General features: G+C 65.2%; 1 protein-coding gene across 1 annotated transcript; it reads right to left on the bottom strand.

Moving 5' to 3' along the window:
* Nucleotides 1–4,271: 4,271 nt before the first annotated feature.
* On the bottom strand, nucleotides 4,272–16,594 carry LOC125357621 (dapper homolog 2-like). Its single transcript, XM_048354573.1, is given in 6 exon segments — nucleotides 4,272–4,643; nucleotides 4,692–5,799; nucleotides 5,801–6,056; nucleotides 8,204–8,470; nucleotides 9,037–9,169; nucleotides 16,355–16,594. Coding segments are annotated over 6 exon segments (2,328 nt in total). The 3' UTR covers nucleotides 4,272–4,319.
* Nucleotides 16,595–17,916: the final 1,322 nt, after the last annotated feature.

Below are 17,916 nucleotides of genomic sequence, written 5' to 3' on the forward strand. Positions count from 1 at the left end.
CCCGCCTAGCCCCACAGTGGATCCGAGTCTCCACTCCCCCTTCCGATCCCGTCCTTCCCCTCTGCCTGGACCGTTCCTCTCTGCTCGACCCTGTCCATGGACGGCTAACCTCACTTAGGAGAGAACCTGAAGTCACGTTTAGTCTTGGTAGAAGCGCCAAGCCCGGCATGAGGAAACCACGCGCGGAGGCCTGGCGGCTGCTCACCGGGCACTGCTCACGCGGGTGGCGAAGCCCCTGGGCTTAGAACGGGCTGCCAGGGAAGCCGAGGGCGGCCCTGGAGGCGGGCTCTGCGGGCGCCGGTTCGCACAGCCCGAGGGAGGGCAGGCCGGTGCTGGGGGCCCTCCCTCCGCCCAGGGTGGGGCTGCGCCAGCGAGCAGGAGCGGGCCCACGCCTTCCCGGGCCACGCAGGCCCCCCGGGGAGGGGATCGAGGTGTTTTTGCTATGTGCGGCTTCGGCCCCGCCAAGCCCCCCCCCCCAACGGCTCAAGTGGAGCTCTGTGCCCCCGGGGCGTGGGCTGGGCCCTGAGCGCCACCACACCTGCCCCGCTGCTGGAGAGCGGACTGAAGCCAACGATGGAAACCCAGGGCCCAGAACAGGACTTGCAGGATCCTGGGGACCCTCTGCCCTGCCGGGGGGGGGGTGGGCACAACTGATAAACTGATAGGGTGAGGGGCCTCTGGCTGGCTCTGTCCTGCCCAGGCCCCTCACGGGGGCATCTAGGCCCCATGGGGACCAGGGTCCAGGGAGCCCACAGAGGCCCGGGAGACAGAAAGGGTGTGTGGGTCCCAGGGGTGGGGCCGGGACCCGACGTCTCCGCTCCTCTGCCATCTGTGCCTTCCCAGTGGGCACCGGACTCATCAGAACAGGCCCGTCCATGCGTGCTGATTTCCAGGCGCTTTATCTAGGCAGATCTGCTCTGTAGCCAGCTCTCTCTAAAAATAACCGGGCTGAACAAAACTGGGCATTTCAGATAAGCCTTTTGGGGTATTCTCGGTGGCTTCAAAGCTGCTCAGCGCTAATTGTGAAAGAGAAAAGAGGCTCTGCCCCGGGGCTCTGGCTGCTGGCCGCCAGCAGACAACCAACTCCACGCTCCGGTGACACCCAGGCTGGGGCTGGAGGACAAACATCGCGTTGTCTGTGCTACAGCCAGCCAAAGCAGGGCCCTAGAGAGTCTTGTCGACATTTCTGACTCAAAGATACGAAGCCCGTGTCTTGTGGAGGGCAGAGCCAGTCGCAAGCATTTTGCAGTTTTGCGGTGCCGAGGAGGTGCCGGGCAGGACAAACGCCGGGGTCCTGGGTGGCAGAAGGGAGCAGCCGGCAGTGACGGTAGTTCTCTGAGGGCCGGCCAGCACCGGAGCTCGCGCCCACCCAGGCAGGTGGGACTGTCCCTGTCTTCTGTCCTGAGCCTTGAACTCAGGGCCTGAGCACTGTCCCTGGCTTCTTTTTGCTCGAGGCTAGCACTCTACCACTTGAGCCACAGTGCCACTTCTGGCCGTTTTCTATATATGTGGTGCTGGGGAATCGAACCCAGGGCTTCATGTATAGGAGGCGAGCACTCTTGCCAGTTGTCCGTATTCCCAGCCCATTACTTCTCATTCTTAACCAGGCAGACTTTCAACACTATTGTTTCACAAGTTCTAGTCACCCTTTTTGGGGAGTAGGAGCAATGCCTTGGTTGCTAAAGTTTGAAGCTAGTGCTGCAGGAAGTTTGGAAGACATTGCATTAAAGTATCTGGGAGTGATCTCATTGCATGGAGAACCACAAAAGCACGAGGAAGTGGATGACCTCAGCCCCACTGAAGGACAGCTTCTTAAGGCGTCATAAATACAGCTTAGCAATATTTGATGTGAAGACCGGGTGGCCTGAGGCAGAGCGCTCGCTCTAGTGCTGCATTCTGCTTATTATTTAGGGACATGGCCCATCTCCTCGTTACCCACTGGGAACGTCAGAGGATTTCTGCGTGAAAATGAGCCTGACTCACGGTGTCCGGCACAGACATCAAAACATGCTCTTGTTTGGTGCACATGTGCACAACTCTAATCGGCTAATCAAGAAGAGCAACCAAGCAAGACCCAGAGGCGTGTGAACAACAAGCTTCCTTTGGAGGCCAGGGCAGGGGCTGCGTTCTGGTCACGGTTTCTGCGCACACCGGGCCTGCAAAGCCGGCTAGCAAAAGTCCCGGATGTCAACCTCTCCCCAAGACAGAAGGCGTCTTCATCCGTGGAGCTCCAGCGAACGGGAGGCCCGAGAACACCCGAGCGAGATGAGAGACTAGGAGAAGGCGGCAACGCAGGGCTGAGGGGTGTGCCCTCCCCGCAGGCGATGAACAGGCTGGCAGCGCCGGCTCTGAGCGGGAGGCCCTGGGCCGACCTCGGCCCCCTCGGCTCGCTGGCTGTGCGGCCGTCTGCACTGCGCACTCGTTCATTGAGACTCCAGGTCCTTCAGCTTCAACGCGGCGGCCGCACAATACGCCCACCACCCCGAATGCACCAGTGTCATGAGCACCAAAGGAAGACCTTCCCGGAACTGCGTTGCCAAAAGCGCTAAGTAAATATTAATTACCAATCACATGCACCTGTTAAAAATAAATAGTAGACAATAAATGTCAGCCACCAAGAACTGCGCTCTAGGCCTGGAGTTAATCAATACCCACCCTAACCCAAGCAGAGGAGATTGTCTCAACCACGGGTCTCTGAGGACGCTTCGGTAAGCCGCGCTTTCCCCTACGTTACACGTAAGGGGTTGCAAGCGTCCAGTCTTCGTGTCGAGTGGGGTCTCATGTCACCTGACACCGTGCAGTCCCTGTGGGAGCTGACCTGGCCTCCTGGCTGCCGCGTCGGGCCTTCCACAGGAAGGACCAGTCGTGTAGAGGTCAAGTTCCCTTGTGTGTCGTGCACTGGTCTCTGCGGTTGTGGCTTCAGGTAGCACACGCCCGTGCCGGGGCTGGGCACCGTCTCGGTGGACGGGAGCTGCATCCAGCCCTGCCTGCCACTTCCATGCCCCCCCCACCAGGAAGCGTTCCTGTCCACTGCTTGAGGCTGCCAAGTGCAAGTGACAGCCCGGTTCCACAGAGGCTGCCTGGTCCCACGGTTCCACAGAGGCTGCCTGGTTCCGTGGAGGATGCCCGGCTCCTGCCCAGGGTGCAGAACGCCTTGGGGCGATTGCAGCCCCCTCTCTCAGGACGGCACCCAGGAATGCCGTCAAGAATGCCGTGTGGTGGGCCCCTGCTCACTGATGTTCCCAACTGCTTCTGCGCAGCTCTGGGGGCTTCCCTAGGGCCACTTGCTTCCTGCTCTCATGGAAAGGTCCCGGTGTCACCCGCCAGCATCTGCTCGGCTTGGCCAGGTTACTGACTAGCCCGTTTGCCGGCTAGCTCTGTCCTCCGGAGGGGGCTGGCAGCCGTGGAAGGCCGTGTGGCAGAGCAGGGGTCTCCCCAGCCCCTCTTCAGCCGGTGCTCGACGGCAGGGCTGCTGGGCAGTGACTGCCCCTCCCCGTGGGAAGCCCCTGCGCCCTCTGTCCACGGGGTGTGGGTGTACCCCTGTTCCCTGACAGCAGGGGGCTTCCTCGTTAGGAGCCATCAACCAATTTCTCACATGTTGATCTCATCCAACTGCATCCCAAACCAGCTACTTGTTACAGGAATGAGCACCCGTACAAACCCTGTCTCAGTTCAGCTGGGTTTGGAACTGGGTTCTTCCCAGGGCCTGCTGTGTGTGTGTGCGTGGTGCGTGAGACTCGGCGGCGAGGCAATGGATTGCAGGAACCGGGGGGACTTCGGTACCCTCCACCCCCTGCACGCCTGGCCACAGAAGCCCCCTCCAGGGCGCCCCCTTCCTCAGGGTCACCTCGCACCCACAAGGCCTGACTGGACCCCTGCCGAGGCCGCACAGGGGCCAGAAAGACCAGGACGAGCACGAGAGAGGGCATCTAGTAGGTACTTTTATTCTGCAGGGACATGGAGTGGTTTGGGCGTGTATTCATGCCGAGCATCGCATGGGATTGGGATTCGGCTCTGGTCTCCTCCGGCAGGCAGGCCCAGTGTTCTGAAGGTAATGCCTCGGGGGGGGGGGGGAGCAGCTTAAGGACTTGGAGCCTGAGCCCAGGGCTGGGCTCGATGGCCGCACGGGAACGCGCTGCCCCAGGCGTGAGGGACTGAGTCTGTATCGCCATCCTGCGGTTCTCAGGTGTCAGGCTCACAGCCAGCACAGGGCCGGCGCCTCGGAGGGGGACTCCGGCGGAGAAGCCACGCAGCAGGGCCCCCCAGGCTGGTCGACCTGCCGCGTGGCCTGGGTCACGTCCCGCTCAGGGCCCCGCCGCTCACACCATGGTCATGACCTTCAAGGCTGTGGGCTGGAACCTGCGGATCTTTTTCTTCAGGGCCTTGGAGGCCTTGATGCGGCACAGCTTGGGCACGGGGGGCAAGGGCGGCCTCGCCCCCCTGGGGGCCTTGGGGAGAGACTGGGGGGGCTCCCCCGGCCAGGCCGGCGCCCCCCGCACAGCCTCTGCCCTGTCGGCGGCTGGGCTGCTGCTGCTGCTCTGCACACGGCACTCGGTGTCGCTGCTGCTGGACTCCTGGTCCCCAAAGCGGCTGGTGGTGTGGTCGCTGGCCTCCCCCTCCTCCTCCTCCTCCTCCTCCTCCTCCTCCTCCTCCTCCTCCTCCTCCTCCTCCCCCTCCTCCTCCTCCTCCTCGCTGGTCTCAGCGATGGTGGCGTGGAACAGGGAGGCACACTCGGCCGCCTCCTCCGAGGGCTCCGGCCCGCCCCGGGTGCAGGCGTCCTGGCGGGCCAGCGGCGGCTTGCTCTGGGCCCCAGGACCGCTCGCTTTCCTCGTCACGGGCCTGGGGGGCCCCGCGCTGGGCTCGGGGCGGCTGGCGGGGCGGCCCTGGGCTGAGATCTCCACGGTGGACTGCCACCGGCGCTGCTTCCTCCGGGAGGGGGGACCGAGGGGCGCCGGCCCCCCGGGGGACAGGTACCCCTCCCGCCGGGCCACGACCAGGGGGACGAGGAGAGGCGCCGGGTAGAGGGTGGACTCGGAGCAGGACCGCCCAGGAGCCCCCCTGGCCAGCACGGGCCTCCCCCTGGGGCCTCCGCCGGGGGGTCTGCACTGGGGGTCCCAGGCCAGGGGCAGCACGGGGACGGCGTGGAAGCCCCGGGGCGTTCCGGGCGGTGCCGGGGGAGGCTTCCCGGGCCGCGGCGCCCTGCTGCCGGCCCGGCTCCGGGCCCTCGCGGCCCGCATCGGCGGGAGGCCGGCCTTCAGCCCGGCGGGAGAGGCTTCGCGGGCGGTGCGGGCCGGGCGGACACAGGGCCCCGGGGCCCGCAGGGGGCTCCCGCGGGCCCCCTTCCCAGAGGGCGACGGGACCCCGCCCGGGCCACCGTCCCCGCGGCGCTGCGGAATCGGGGTGCAGGGCGGGGGGCCTGCGGCGGGCTCCCGGTCCACGTGGCCGCTCCAGGGCGGGGGCCCGTCCTCCGGGGGGCCGTGGGGGGAGAGGGAGTCCACGGAGGCCACAGGCCGCTGCTGCGCGGGGCGGGCCCTGCTGGCGGCCCCGCTGGGCGCGTCCTCCCCCGGGGTGCGCCCCGGCTCCCCGGGCCGGCCACCGCCCGCCCACCACCGGCCCCGTGGGCGCTGTGGGGAGCGAGACGCGCCACATCCCGGGGGGCCCTGCGCCCCCACGGCACTCCGCTGGGGGGCCCTCTGGACCCTCAGATTCAGCAGCCGGTCGATGTAGGCTCCAGCTGTGCCCAGCGCATGGACGGGCCCGGCCTGGGTCCCACTCGGACTTCCGGCGCCTAGAGGGGGGGTCGGGGGGCGAGTGCTTGAGGCGTTGCGGGGTCTCCTTGGTGAGAGCAAACAGGGGGCTCTGCAGGGCCACTGCGTGCAGAGGGCTGGGGTACGCGTACACCTCCTGCCCCCCCCTGGAGACCAGGTCGCGCTGGTATGTGGGGTCCAGGGCCTGGGAGGGCATGTCTAGCCCCGGGCAGAAGAAGGCGGCAGGCGCGCTGTCTGGGCCCGCGCTGTGCGGCCCCCGGTCAGCTGGGAGAACTCTCTCAAGGTCACCTAGAAAAGAGAAGGACCGGTAAAGACACCAGCAAGGAGGACTCAGGCTCCCCAGCCTGCACCTCCCAGCGGCCTGCAAGTCTTGCCTCCATCTGACGTGGCCTGTGCGTGTGTACTGACCCCTGCTCCTCACCTGCCAGAGGTGGCCTGTGCGTGTGTACTGACCCCTGCTCCTCACCTGCCAGAGGTGGCCTGTGCGTGTGTACTGACCCCTGCTCCTCATCTGCCAGAGGTGGCCTGTGCGTGTACTGACCCCTGCTCCTCACCTGCCAGAGGTGGCCTGTGCGTGTGTACTGACCGCTGCTCCTTCACCTGCCAGAGGTGGCCTGTGCGTGTGTACTGACCCCTGCTCCTCATCTGCCAGAGGTGGCCTGTGCGTGTGTACTGACCCCTGCTCCTCACCTGCCAGAGGTGGCCTGTGTGTGTGTACTGACCCCTGCTCCTTCACCTGCCAGAGGTGGCCTGTGTGTGCGCACTGATCCCTGCTCCTCACCTGCCAGAGGTGGCCTGTGCGTGTGTACTGACCCCTGCTCCTCACCTGCCAGAGGTGGCCTGTGCGTGCGTACTGACCCCTGCTCCTCACCTGCCAGAGGTGGCCTGTGCATGTGTACTGACCCCTGCTCCTTCACCTGCCAGAGGTGGCCTGTGCGTGTGTACTGACCCCTGCTCCTCACCTGCCAGAGGTGGCCTGTGTGTGCGCACTGATCCCTGCTCCTTCACCTGCCAGAGGTGGCCTGTGCGTGTGTACTGACCCCTACTCCTTCACCTGCCAGAGGTGGCCTGTGCGTGCGTACTGACCCCTGCTCCTTCACCTGCCAGAGGTGGCCTGTGCGTGTGTACTGACCCCTGCTCCTCATCTGCCAGAGGTGGCCTGTGCGTGTGTACTGACCCCTGCTCCTCACCTGCCAGAGGTGGCCTGTGTGTGTGTACTGACCCCTGCTCCTTCACCTGCCAGAGGTGGCCTGTGTGTGCGCACTGATCCCTGCTCCTCACCTGCCAGAGGTGGCCTGTGCGTGCGTACTGACCCCTGCTCCTCACCTGCCAGAGGTGGCCTGTGCGTGCGTACTGACCCCTGCTCCTCACCTGCCAGAGGTGGCCTGTGCATGTGTACTGACCCCTGCTCCTTCACCTGCCAGAGGTGGCCTGTGCGTGTGTACTGACCCCTGCTCCTCACCTGCCAGAGGTGGCCTGTGTGTGCGCACTGATCCCTGCTCCTTCACCTGCCAGAGGTGGCCTGTGCGTGTGTACTGACCCCTGCTCCTTCACCTGCCAGAGGTGGCCTGTGCGTGCGTACTGACCCCTGCTCCTTCACCTGCCAGAGGTGGCCTGTGCGTGCGTACTGACCCCTGCTCCTCACCTGCCAGAGGTGGCCTGTGCGTGCGTACTGACCCCTGCTCCTCACCTGCCAGAGGTGGCCTGTGCGTGCATAGGGATCCCTGGGCTCCTTGGCAGCAGGAAGAGCCATCTCAGCTCCCCCGTTAACACAGCCCGGGGCCTCCAGAGATCAAGGCCTGCAGCTGAAGGGGACACGACAGGTCCCCCAGGACCCTGGGAGTGGATCTGGAGCTCTCACTTCAGAGAGACCAATGATACGCCGAGGCCCATCTCCTGTCTTGTGTCTTATGTTGGAAAAATAATGAAACCCTTTGCTGGGAATATGGCCTAGTGGTAGACTGCTTGCCTCGTGTATATATGAAGCCCTGGGTTCGATTCCCCAGCACCACATCTATAGAAAAGGGCAGAAGGGGCGCTGTGGCTCAAGTGGCAGAGTGCTAGCCTTGAGCACAGAGAAGCCAGGGACAGTGCTCAGGCCCTGAGTCCAAGGCCCAGGACCGGTGCACTGCACGCGCGCACGCGCGCACGCACACACACACGAAACCCTTTTCCTTTGAGGCGCTAAGGTAAGTGAGCTACCTCTACCAATCTGCTTGAATCTAGACTTCAAACACAGCTAATCAGGGGCTCTGGAGGACTGAAAACCCACCGACGTTCCTGATGTCCAATCTGAATAATGAGAAAGCGAATGACCGGCCCCGCCCACCTGCAGTGCGAGGGCGCACCGGGCCCGTGGGGGGCTCCACGTGGGGCGGGGGTGCCTCTGTGATCTGCTCACACCCACAGGGCACGCCCTCCTTCCTGGCTCTCACCGGTAGACACTGGCCTGGGCCGGAACACACCGCAGGGCTGGCCGGCGTTGTCAGCTCGCTCCCGGGGGGGCCGGGCGCCCTCTTCCGTGGGCGGGGGCCTCCGCGTGGGCACCGAGGTCTCGTCGGCCGACCGGGGCCGCCAGTCGCCCACGCCGGGCCGGGCTTTGGCGGGCGGGAAGACGGGCGGCCCGGTGCCCGGCGAAGGGGAGAGGCGCTCGCTGCACACGGAGGCACAGGAGGAGCCCACGTCGCTCAGCTCGTAGAAGCCTGGACAGGGCCGACAGGGACCGGTCAGTGCACCCCGGGGGGAGGGCCTTCCATCCGGGGAGGCCTCCCCCGACTGCGCCGGCCCGGAGAGAGGTGAGGGGGCCCCTGGACGGGCCCAGGGAAGCAAGGCTCTGGGTCATTCTCTGTAGCTGTGCTGGCGTGGGCGGGTCAGAGTCGGCCTCAGCTGCGCCCCGGGGGGGCTGGTCCCGTCCTCGGCCAGTGCGCTCCACAGACTGACCGTGAAACGGGGTGCTGTCTTTCCCTGGGCCCCCGCCCCCTCCTCTCCCCTGCCCAGGCGCCTTTCCAGGGCTCCGCAGTCGCACAGTCAGGGGGTGAGCTCCAAGGTTCCTGGGTCCCCAGGCCGGCCGGGCACCCAGCCCAGAGCCGACTACGAAGCAGGCGCGTGGACGGGGCGTGGGGGCCGGGGACACGCAGCCCGCCAGGCACACCCGCCCCCAGCCCCGCGTCCTAAGACAGGGCCAGCACCCCCCAACGCCGCCCGGGATCTTGCGTCGAAAGCGGTGACGCCGGCCGCGGTGCAGGGCCTCGGGGCGCCCGCTGCGTACCCGAGCTGGGCCTGCTGTCGCTGTCCAGGGCGTCGCAGGAGGGCCGGCACACGTCCAGCTGCAGCTCGCCGATCTGCTGGCCCAGCTGGTCCAGGTGAGTCTTCAGGCCGGTGTCCCGCCGCCTCAGCCGGGACTGAGCCAGGGAAGGAGGAGAAAGGAAGCGGACCCAGGTCACGCCAGCTGCATTAGGAATGCGACCTGTGCGCTGTCACGTGCTGGAGGCACGCCTCCTTAACTGGGGCTGCCCCCCCCCGCCCCCCATGGTGAAGCAATCCCCTGCTGAGCTGCAGGAGAGAGAGTCCACTGACACCCACCTCCCATGCACACACATGCATGTGCACACTCACTTCAGGAAAGAGTCCGGTGATGCCTGCTCACCACACGTACACACAAGCACACACATGCATGTGCACACTTACTTCAGGAAAGAGTCCGGTGATGCCTGCTCACCACACGTACACACAAGCACACACATGCACACACACATGCATGTGCACACTTACTTCAGGAAAGAGTCCGGTGATGCCTGCTCACCACACGTACACACAAGCACACACATGCACACACACATGCATGTGCACACTTCAGGAAAGAGTCCGGTGATGCCTGCTCACCACACGTACACACAAGCACACACATGCATGTGCACACTTGCTTCAGGAGTCCGGTGATGCCTGCTCACCACACATACATGCACACACAAGCACACACATGCACACACACATGCATGTGCACACTTACTTCAGGAAAGAGTCCGGTGATGCCTGCTCACCACACGTACACACAAGCACACACATGCACACACACATGCATGTGCACACTTACTTCAGGAAAGAGTCCGGTGATGCCTGCTCACCACACATACACACAAGCACACACATGCACACACACATGCATGTGCACACTCACTTCAGGAAAGAGTCCGGTGATGCCTGCTCACCACACATACACACAAGCACACACATGCACACACACATGCATGTGCACACTTCAGGAAAGAGTCCGGTGATGCCTGCTCACCACACGTACACACAAGCACACACATGCATACGCACACACACACACTCTTCAGGAAAGAGTCCACTGGCACTGGAGTACCTACCATGTGCGCATATGTACCATACACTTCCCCTCCACCCCCAACCTACGCATGTGAGCACATTCATAGAGTTTCCTCCAACAAACTTTAAAACTATCTGCAATTTCCAGTGAGGTACTTTGTAAGAATGCAGACTACAACCGATGAGCCACGTGGCCACAGAGAACCATCGCGGGCTCCACGGGTGGCGTTCCTATTTGCTTGCGTTTACTTCTAGGTCAGAGTTTACTTGGTATTGTGATGTTCTTCACCACGGCCTGGGGCTGTGGCCCCAAGGTACAGTGCGTCCTACGGGGAGGAGGGGCTGTGCTCCGGCGCCCGACTCCCAGCTCACCGCCGAGGGACGCTCCCACCCGACAGAGCTAGCAGGGGGGCTGCGGGGGAGGGAGCCCTGGGCAGGGACCCGGGCACACAAGGCAGGAAGTCCCAGCTCTCGCCCCAGGAACACAGACAGTAACCACCCCAGCTCTCCCTCAGAGCCTGGCCTCACTCTACGGTGCACCTGTGTGGTTGCTGAGAGCAGAAGCTACTGTTTATAAACCACAGACACCGCTCTGTGTCTGCTTAATTATCTATCGTTATGAACACGAGGACATGTATATATGCATCTATACACACGTGTCTGTGTGTACACAGGCATAGAAACAGCATATGCAATGACATGTGTATGTGCATACTGAACTAACCATGGAGTAAGTGCTGATTTCTTTCTCCTGACTGGAAAGTTTCACCTTGTTTCCCAACGTATTGTTTTGATTAATGATTCGCTTTAGGGTAGATAATTAATGGATGCAATTATGTAGCTCATTCTACTACAGAAAATGATGTTTGTTTTTTCCCTTTGGCAGTACTAGGGTTTGAACTCGGGGTTTTGTACGTGCTAGGTAGGAGCTCTGCCCCTTGAGCCACACATCCGGTGATTTCTAAGGGAGTCTGGCTTTCTGCGCACGTCAGCCGAGGCCGTGGCCCTCCTGTTGACACTTCTGGTGCAGCAAGGTTGACAGACCCACAGCACCGTGCACAACTCTCTATCGGTCGATGCAAAGTGTCGCGCCCCGTTTTTGCCCGAGCTGGCCTCAGAGGGCAATCCTCCTGACCCCATCGGCTGGGGTTGGGGGCCCGGCGTGAGCGTCCTTCCCGGGGGGGTGATATTTCTGCTGGGAGTTCTGCTGGTGATGTCAGTGGAGCGGCGGGCATGAGAGGGAAGCGGCGAGGGTGCCGTCCTGTGGCGGAGCGAGTCGCTTCTCCACGCCTCACCGGGGTGAGGGGAGCTGGACGCGGGCCCCCACCGCCCCGTCTGCCCGGGCTCCCCCTCCAGGCGCCGCGCCGGGCTGAAGTCGCGTCCGAGGTCGCGAGTCTCCGCGTCTCCACGCGATCTGCCATCCTGAGCACGGCAGAACCCACCCTGAGCTGGACAACCGTGTGCCCCCCGCCCCATCGGGCGGCACAGACACCCCCGCTTCGCCGCGCACGCTCTCACAAGGGCGAGCGTCGCGAGCACGGCAGAGGGCCCGCGCAGCCCACGCAGACACACACACAGCCCCGTGGCCCTGCACACCCGCAGGAAGAACACTGCTGAGCGTCACTAAGGCCGCGCACGCGCGCTTCCTGTCAGCGGCTTGCTTTCCTTCTTGTCCTGGAACCGCAGGCACCGGAACCCGGGCTGTGCACGAATGCGAGCCTACCACCCAGAGGCTCTGTGCTCAGCACCGGGCCGGCCGGCCTTCAGACTCGACTGCGGTTGATAATCCGGGGGTTGGCAGGGATTCCCAGACCGTGCTGGCCGCCTCCGACCTCCGCCCCCGCCTAAGGGCCCAGAATCGGGGATTCTCAGCCGCCACACCGACGCCTCGCACCGGCCCCAGCTTGGGGCTTCCGTGTCGGGCCTTTGCGTGCTCCTCCTTCCCGCGGAATCGTGTGCCCAGGACAGGAAGGGGATGGCCAGGTCCAAGCCAGCTAGAGCACGAGTCCCGAACTTCCACGCAGAGGGCCTCTGCCCAGAGGTGAGCGGGGGCCCTGCCAGACCTCCCGCACCGGGACATGGCCTCCAGCCGCCGTCCCAAGGGCTGCCACGAAGGATTCGGCTGACTCTTCCCTTCAAAACACTCCCTTTAGAGTGCACAGAAAACGGCCGGATTTGCATTTGCTTCGCCCTCCCCCATGGGCAGTCCCGGCAAAAACCTAATGGCATATTCAGAGAACAACAACAAAAAACAAACCTATGTGCCTTAGGGATCAGAGATGGTATCTGACACACTTCCTCACTTTACAGGAGAGCCAGGAGTGTACAGAGGAAGCACTCAATGCATGAGCTACAGCTGCCGTGGTCTCTGTCCCGCTGGGGGTAAACGTCGTACCCCGCGTAAGAGGCTCCACCGAGCCCCGTGAAAGGTGAGCTCGCAGGTCAGACCCAAGGAGACGGCCTCGCGGCAAGGCAGGCAAAGTCAGTCCAAGAAAACCCCGGGGGCCCACGGGGCCCCGTGCGGCGCTGGCGACTCGCTCCCGAGTGCTCATCCCAGAGCCAGAGCCACAGCCCGCTGCGAAGGCGCGCTTCCAGGCACCACTTCCCAAGCGAGGCAGGACCTGCGGTGCCAGCCACCAGCAGTGTCCCCGGGGTAGGGTCTCACTGCGGCTCTCTCCTGGCTTCCGTGCGGCCCCTCTCCCAGAGGTCGCGGTAGCGCCTGCTGGTGGAAGGGAGAGATTTCGGGCCCATCTTGGGCTCGGATGCCAGGGCTGGAGTGAGGCTTTCCTCTTAAGGGTTCTGGGATGGCCCAATCATGTTCACCATGGAAATGCAGCCGCTTTCTGGGGACCCCAGTTCCTTTGGAAACGTGAGGCTCAGTCAGCTCTGCCCAGAAGGACTGACAGCGGCAGAATGTGGGTTCTGGGGTAGGGACATCTGCACCGGGAGACACAGCACTGAAGTCGTCTCTCTCTTTGCTCCACTCATGTGTTTGTTCTGCGGGATCCCTTGGCACCGTCCTGGCAACTCTAGATGCAATTTAAAAGGATGCCACCCATTTGATGAGATCTGCTCTCCTTGCTCAGGACAGCTTAAATCCCCAGAAAAGCCGGAGCATGTCCCCACTGGAGATTTCCTGCCGGATGACTCTGCGCAGGGCTCAGATAAACCTCTTCCTGTCTTCACACCTGAATGGGAGGAGGCTGGAGGAGCGGAGGGGAGGAGCCGCCCTAGCTCAGGTTCCTGGACTCTAGCCCTGGGACTGCTCTCTGCATTAAAGAACTAGCATCGCTCATGACTTTTTTTTCCAACTGCAAGAAGAATGTAAAAGTGTTCCGCGCGGCGCTGATGTCACTAACTCAATCTCCTTCTCTTTTGATCCGTAATCCATTCCAAGAACAAAGTTTTAAGACAAAGTCTGCGTGTTCCTTCTGGTCTCCACACATTAAAAAAAAAAAATTAAACAAAAACCTGTTTGATCTCCTCCAAAAGACGACTTGCAATTAGAGGCTGAATACTCGCAGCTCTGACTTGTACAAGGCTGAAGCCAAGTTAAACATCAACCCGGTTCCAGCCCCTTGAAAATGAACGCTTCTGCCTCCACGCCGCCCGCGGGCTGCTGCGCCGGACCCAGGTCACCGTGGGGGCAACCTGTGTCCGGTGCACACCTCACACCGGCCATGGTGCCTGGGGGGGGAGAGGGGGACACCTCACACCGGCATGGTGCCTGGGGGGGGAGAGGGGGACACCTCACACCGGCATGGTGCCCCGGTGGGGGGGGAGAGGGGGACACCTCACACCGGCATGGTGCCCCGGTGGGGGGGGAGAGGGGGACACCTCACACCGGCATGGTGCCCCGGTGGGGGGGAGAGGGGGACACCTCACACCGGCATGGTGCCCCGGTGGGGGGGGAGAGGGGGGACACCTCACACCGGCATGGTGCCCCGGTGGGGGGGAGAGGGGGACACCTCACACCGGCATGGTGCCCCGGTGGGGGGGGGAGGGGGACACCTCACACCGGCATGGTGCCTGGGGGGGGAGAGGGGGACACCTCACACCGGCATGGTGCCTGGGGGGGGGGAGAGGGGGACACCTCACACTGGCCATGGTGCCTCGGTGGGGGGAGGGAGGGGGACACCTCACACCGGCATGGTGCCTCGGTGGGGGGGAGGGAGGGGGACACCTCACACCGGCCATGGTGCCCCGGTGGGGGGGGAGAGGGGGACACCTCACACCGGCATGGTGCCCCAGTGGGGGGGGGAGAGGGGGACACCTCACACCGGCCATGGTGCCCCAGTGGGGGGGGGGTGGGGACACCTCACACCGGCCATGGTGCCTCGGTGGGGGAGAGGGGGACACCTCACACCGGCCATGGTGCCTCGGTGGGGGGAGAGGGGGACACCTCACACCGGCCATGGTGGCCTCGGTGGGGGAGAGGGGGACACCTCACACCGGCATGGTGCCCCAGTGGGGGGGGTGGGGACACCTCACACCGGCCATGGTGCCTCGGTGGGGGAGAGGGGGACACCTCACACCGGCCATGGTGCCTCGGTGGGGGAGAGGGGGACACCTCACACCCGCATGGTGCCTGAGGGGGGGAGAGGGGGGACACCTCACACCGGCCATGGTGCCTCGGTGGGGGGGGGGGAGGGGGACACCTCACACCGGCCATGGTGCCTGGGGGGGAGAGGGGGACACCTCACACCGGCCATGGTGCCTGGGGGGGGGAGAGGGGACACCTCACACCGGCCATGGTGCCTCGGTGGGCGGGAGAGGGGGACACCTCACACCGGCCATGGTGCCTCGGTGGGCGGGAGAGGGGGACACCTCACACCGGCCATGGTGCCTCGGTGGGGGGAGAGGGGGGACACCTCACACCGGCCATGGTGCCCCGGTGGGGGGGGGTGGGGGGACACCTCACACCGGCCATGGTGCCCCGGTGGGGGGGGGAGGGAGGGGGACACCTCACACCGGCATGGTGCCCCGGTGGGGGGGAGGGAGGGGGACACCTCACACCGGCCATGGTGCCCCGGTGGGCGGGCGGGGGTCCCCCAGCCCACCCAGGCTCCCGCGGCAGCTGGATCTGGCCCCCCTCCCCGGCTCCTTTCTGGTGATGAGGGCGGCGCAGTCCTGGGGCCGCCTCAGACCCTGGACTGGCGGCTCTTGGCGTCCGCACCCTCACCTCCTGGGCGGGACTGAGCTGAGCGGAGTGGAGCTGAGCTCGGCGGCCTCACCTAGCAACTTGCCGCCACTTAAAAAGGAAAAATAACAGGGCAGATCTGAATGTCTACAGTAAAAGAAATTTCACAGCTGAAGAGATGACTCAAAGAGATGCCTACACCATCTTCCTTTCTCTCCTAAAAAAAACTGCAGCACTGCAAAAAGAAAAAACACCCCACAAAAGCAACAACCCACTTTTTTCCTTTGTAAGTTGCATGAAATTATACACTGAAGTAACACTCGCAGAAGTAATTATGGGAGTCCCTTCAGCCAGGAGGCTGGGAGCGGCCCAGGGCGGGGGAGAGGCCCGGGCCGAGCGCGGCCCCCAGGGCCCCGGCCCCACCTCCTCCCGGACCAGGGGGCCTGGAAGCCACTTTCTGGGTGCGCCAGCCCCGAGGCTCAGAGTCGGCCCGAGCACTGCCCCGAACAGCGCCCCGCCCAGGCTGCTCTGGGTGCTGGACTGGAGGTCAGCGTCTCAGGGGCTTCCCTGCCCAGGCTGGCTCCGAACTGCCATCCTCCGAGCTCAGCCTCCGAGCTCAGCCTCCTGCGCAGCTGGGCTGGCAGCCGCAGGTCCGGCCTTTTCTTTTTTAGCTCAGATGACCGGTTGCCGAGGCAGACCCCCCCCCCCATCTGATAGGGACGATCCGACCCGATCCCACCGATCCGCGGGAGCGCGTGGCCGGGGCTCCCCGACCCAAGGCTCCCTCCCGGAGGAGCTGGGCCCGGGGACGGGGCTAGCCGGGAAATGCAACCCCGCGACCCGCGCACCCGGATCCGCCCGCCCGCCCGCCCGCGGGGGCAGCAGGTGGGGCCGGCCGCTCCCGGAGGGCGCCGCGCATCCGCGCCCCGCGCCCCGCGCCCCGCGCCCCGCGCCCCGCGCACCCGCGCCCCGCGCCCCGCGCCCCGCGCCCCGCGCTCCGGGCCCCGCGCCCCGCGCTCCGGGCCCCGCGCCCCGCGCTCCGGGCCCCGCGCCCCGCGCACCCCGCGCCCCGGGCCCCGCGCCCCGCGCCCCCCGCGCCCCAGCCCCCGGTCCCTACCAGCTGCTCCTGCAGGGCGGCCAGCGTCGCCTCCAGCCGCAGCTCCGGGCCCCGGGCGCCGCAGGGGTCGGGGCCCCCGGGCGGCGGGGGCTGCGCGGCCAGGGCGCCCCGCACCCGCGCCTGGTGCGCGGCGCGCAGACCCTGCAGCTCGTGCAGCCCGGCCAGCGCCGCGCGCAGCCGCGCGCCCACCCGGCGGCGGTCCCAGCCCGCGGGGCCCGAGGGGGCGCCCGGCGCCCACATCCCGCGCCCCGCCGCGCCCGCCGCGCCCGCCCGAGCCCCGCCGGCAGCCGCGCGCCCGGCCCTCCGCGCCCTCCCGCCGCCTCTCCCCGCCCCCGGCCCCGCGGGTCGCCGCCGGCGGGGTGGGACCTATCGCCGGCCGCGCCCGGGGTGCTGGCGCCGCCCCCGAGGTCAGGGCGGCCGCCGGGGCCCGCCAGGCCCGCCCCGCCGCGCCCTCCCGGGCCCCGTGCGCCCCCCTCCCCTCCAGAGCCCGGCGTCCCCCCCCCCCCCCCCGGGCCTGGGCCAGCCTCCAGAGCCCCGCGCCCTCCTCCTGGCCCTGCGCCCCCTTCCTGGGCCTCGCCCCCCCTCCCCAAGTACCGTGCGCCCCTCTCCAGGGCCGTGGGGCCCTGCCCAGGCCTTGGCTGGCCCTTCCCATCGGGTCCTCGCCCTCCTGGAGAGCTGCCCCTGGTGATGGAGGAGGCCGCGGCGGGCGAGAGGAGAAACTGGGGTCACACCTGACACAGGTGGCGGTGAGCTGTCATTTTTAAGAATCGCCTTGTGAGAGCCGCGCTCCCATCGTGGGCCAGGGTGGGATCTTCCCACGGGGGCGCATCTGCTCCGGAAACCTCGCTCCCTTTTTAATGGGGGGGAGGGGGCAGGGCGGCACTGGGGCTTGAACTGGGGGCTCCAGCGGTTACTTTGCTTTTTTCCTCGAGGCTGAGGTTTTACCACTTGGGCCACACCTTCACTTCTGGATTTTTTCTTACTGTGGACATAAGGATCTCACAGACTTTGCTGCCCCAGCCGGCTTCTAACTGGGACCCTCAGGTCTCAGCCTCCTGAGTAGCTAGGACTCTAAGTGACCCGTCACTTCTAGACCATTTTCCACCTCCCACAAAGAAGCCCTGCCCTCCCGAGCGGTCACCCCGCGACCTCCAAAGTTGGGGTCCCCTCCTCTACCTCTTATGAGGTGCCATCAAGCGTCCCTCTGGCCCTGAATGAGGTCTTAGGGCACGCTGGCCGAGGCGTCGGCACCGTGTTCCCTTCTGTGGCGGAATGGCATTGGGTCTGGAGCACAGACGGTGCTCCTCCCCACGGCGGGTGACGGCGGCGTGGTGTCCACGTAGGTGCCGTGAGAATTCTGCAGGGACACTGCCTGAGCAGACACAGGCGTTCGTGCTGCTGGAGCAGCTACGCAGGTGGAAGGCGGGAACGCAGGGACGTCCCCGGGGACCGCCAGACGGCCCTCCGTCCCATCGGCACCGGCTCGGAGTGGCTTTTGTGAGGTCCCCCAGGACTCCGGCGTGCGCAGGCCTTTCCCGCCCGTGCGCCTGCGTGTCCGAGAG

This window comes from Perognathus longimembris, chromosome 9 (assembly GCF_023159225.1).
Source record: "Perognathus longimembris pacificus isolate PPM17 chromosome 9, ASM2315922v1, whole genome shotgun sequence".
NCBI classification, from domain to species: domain Eukaryota; kingdom Metazoa; phylum Chordata; class Mammalia; order Rodentia; family Heteromyidae; genus Perognathus; species Perognathus longimembris.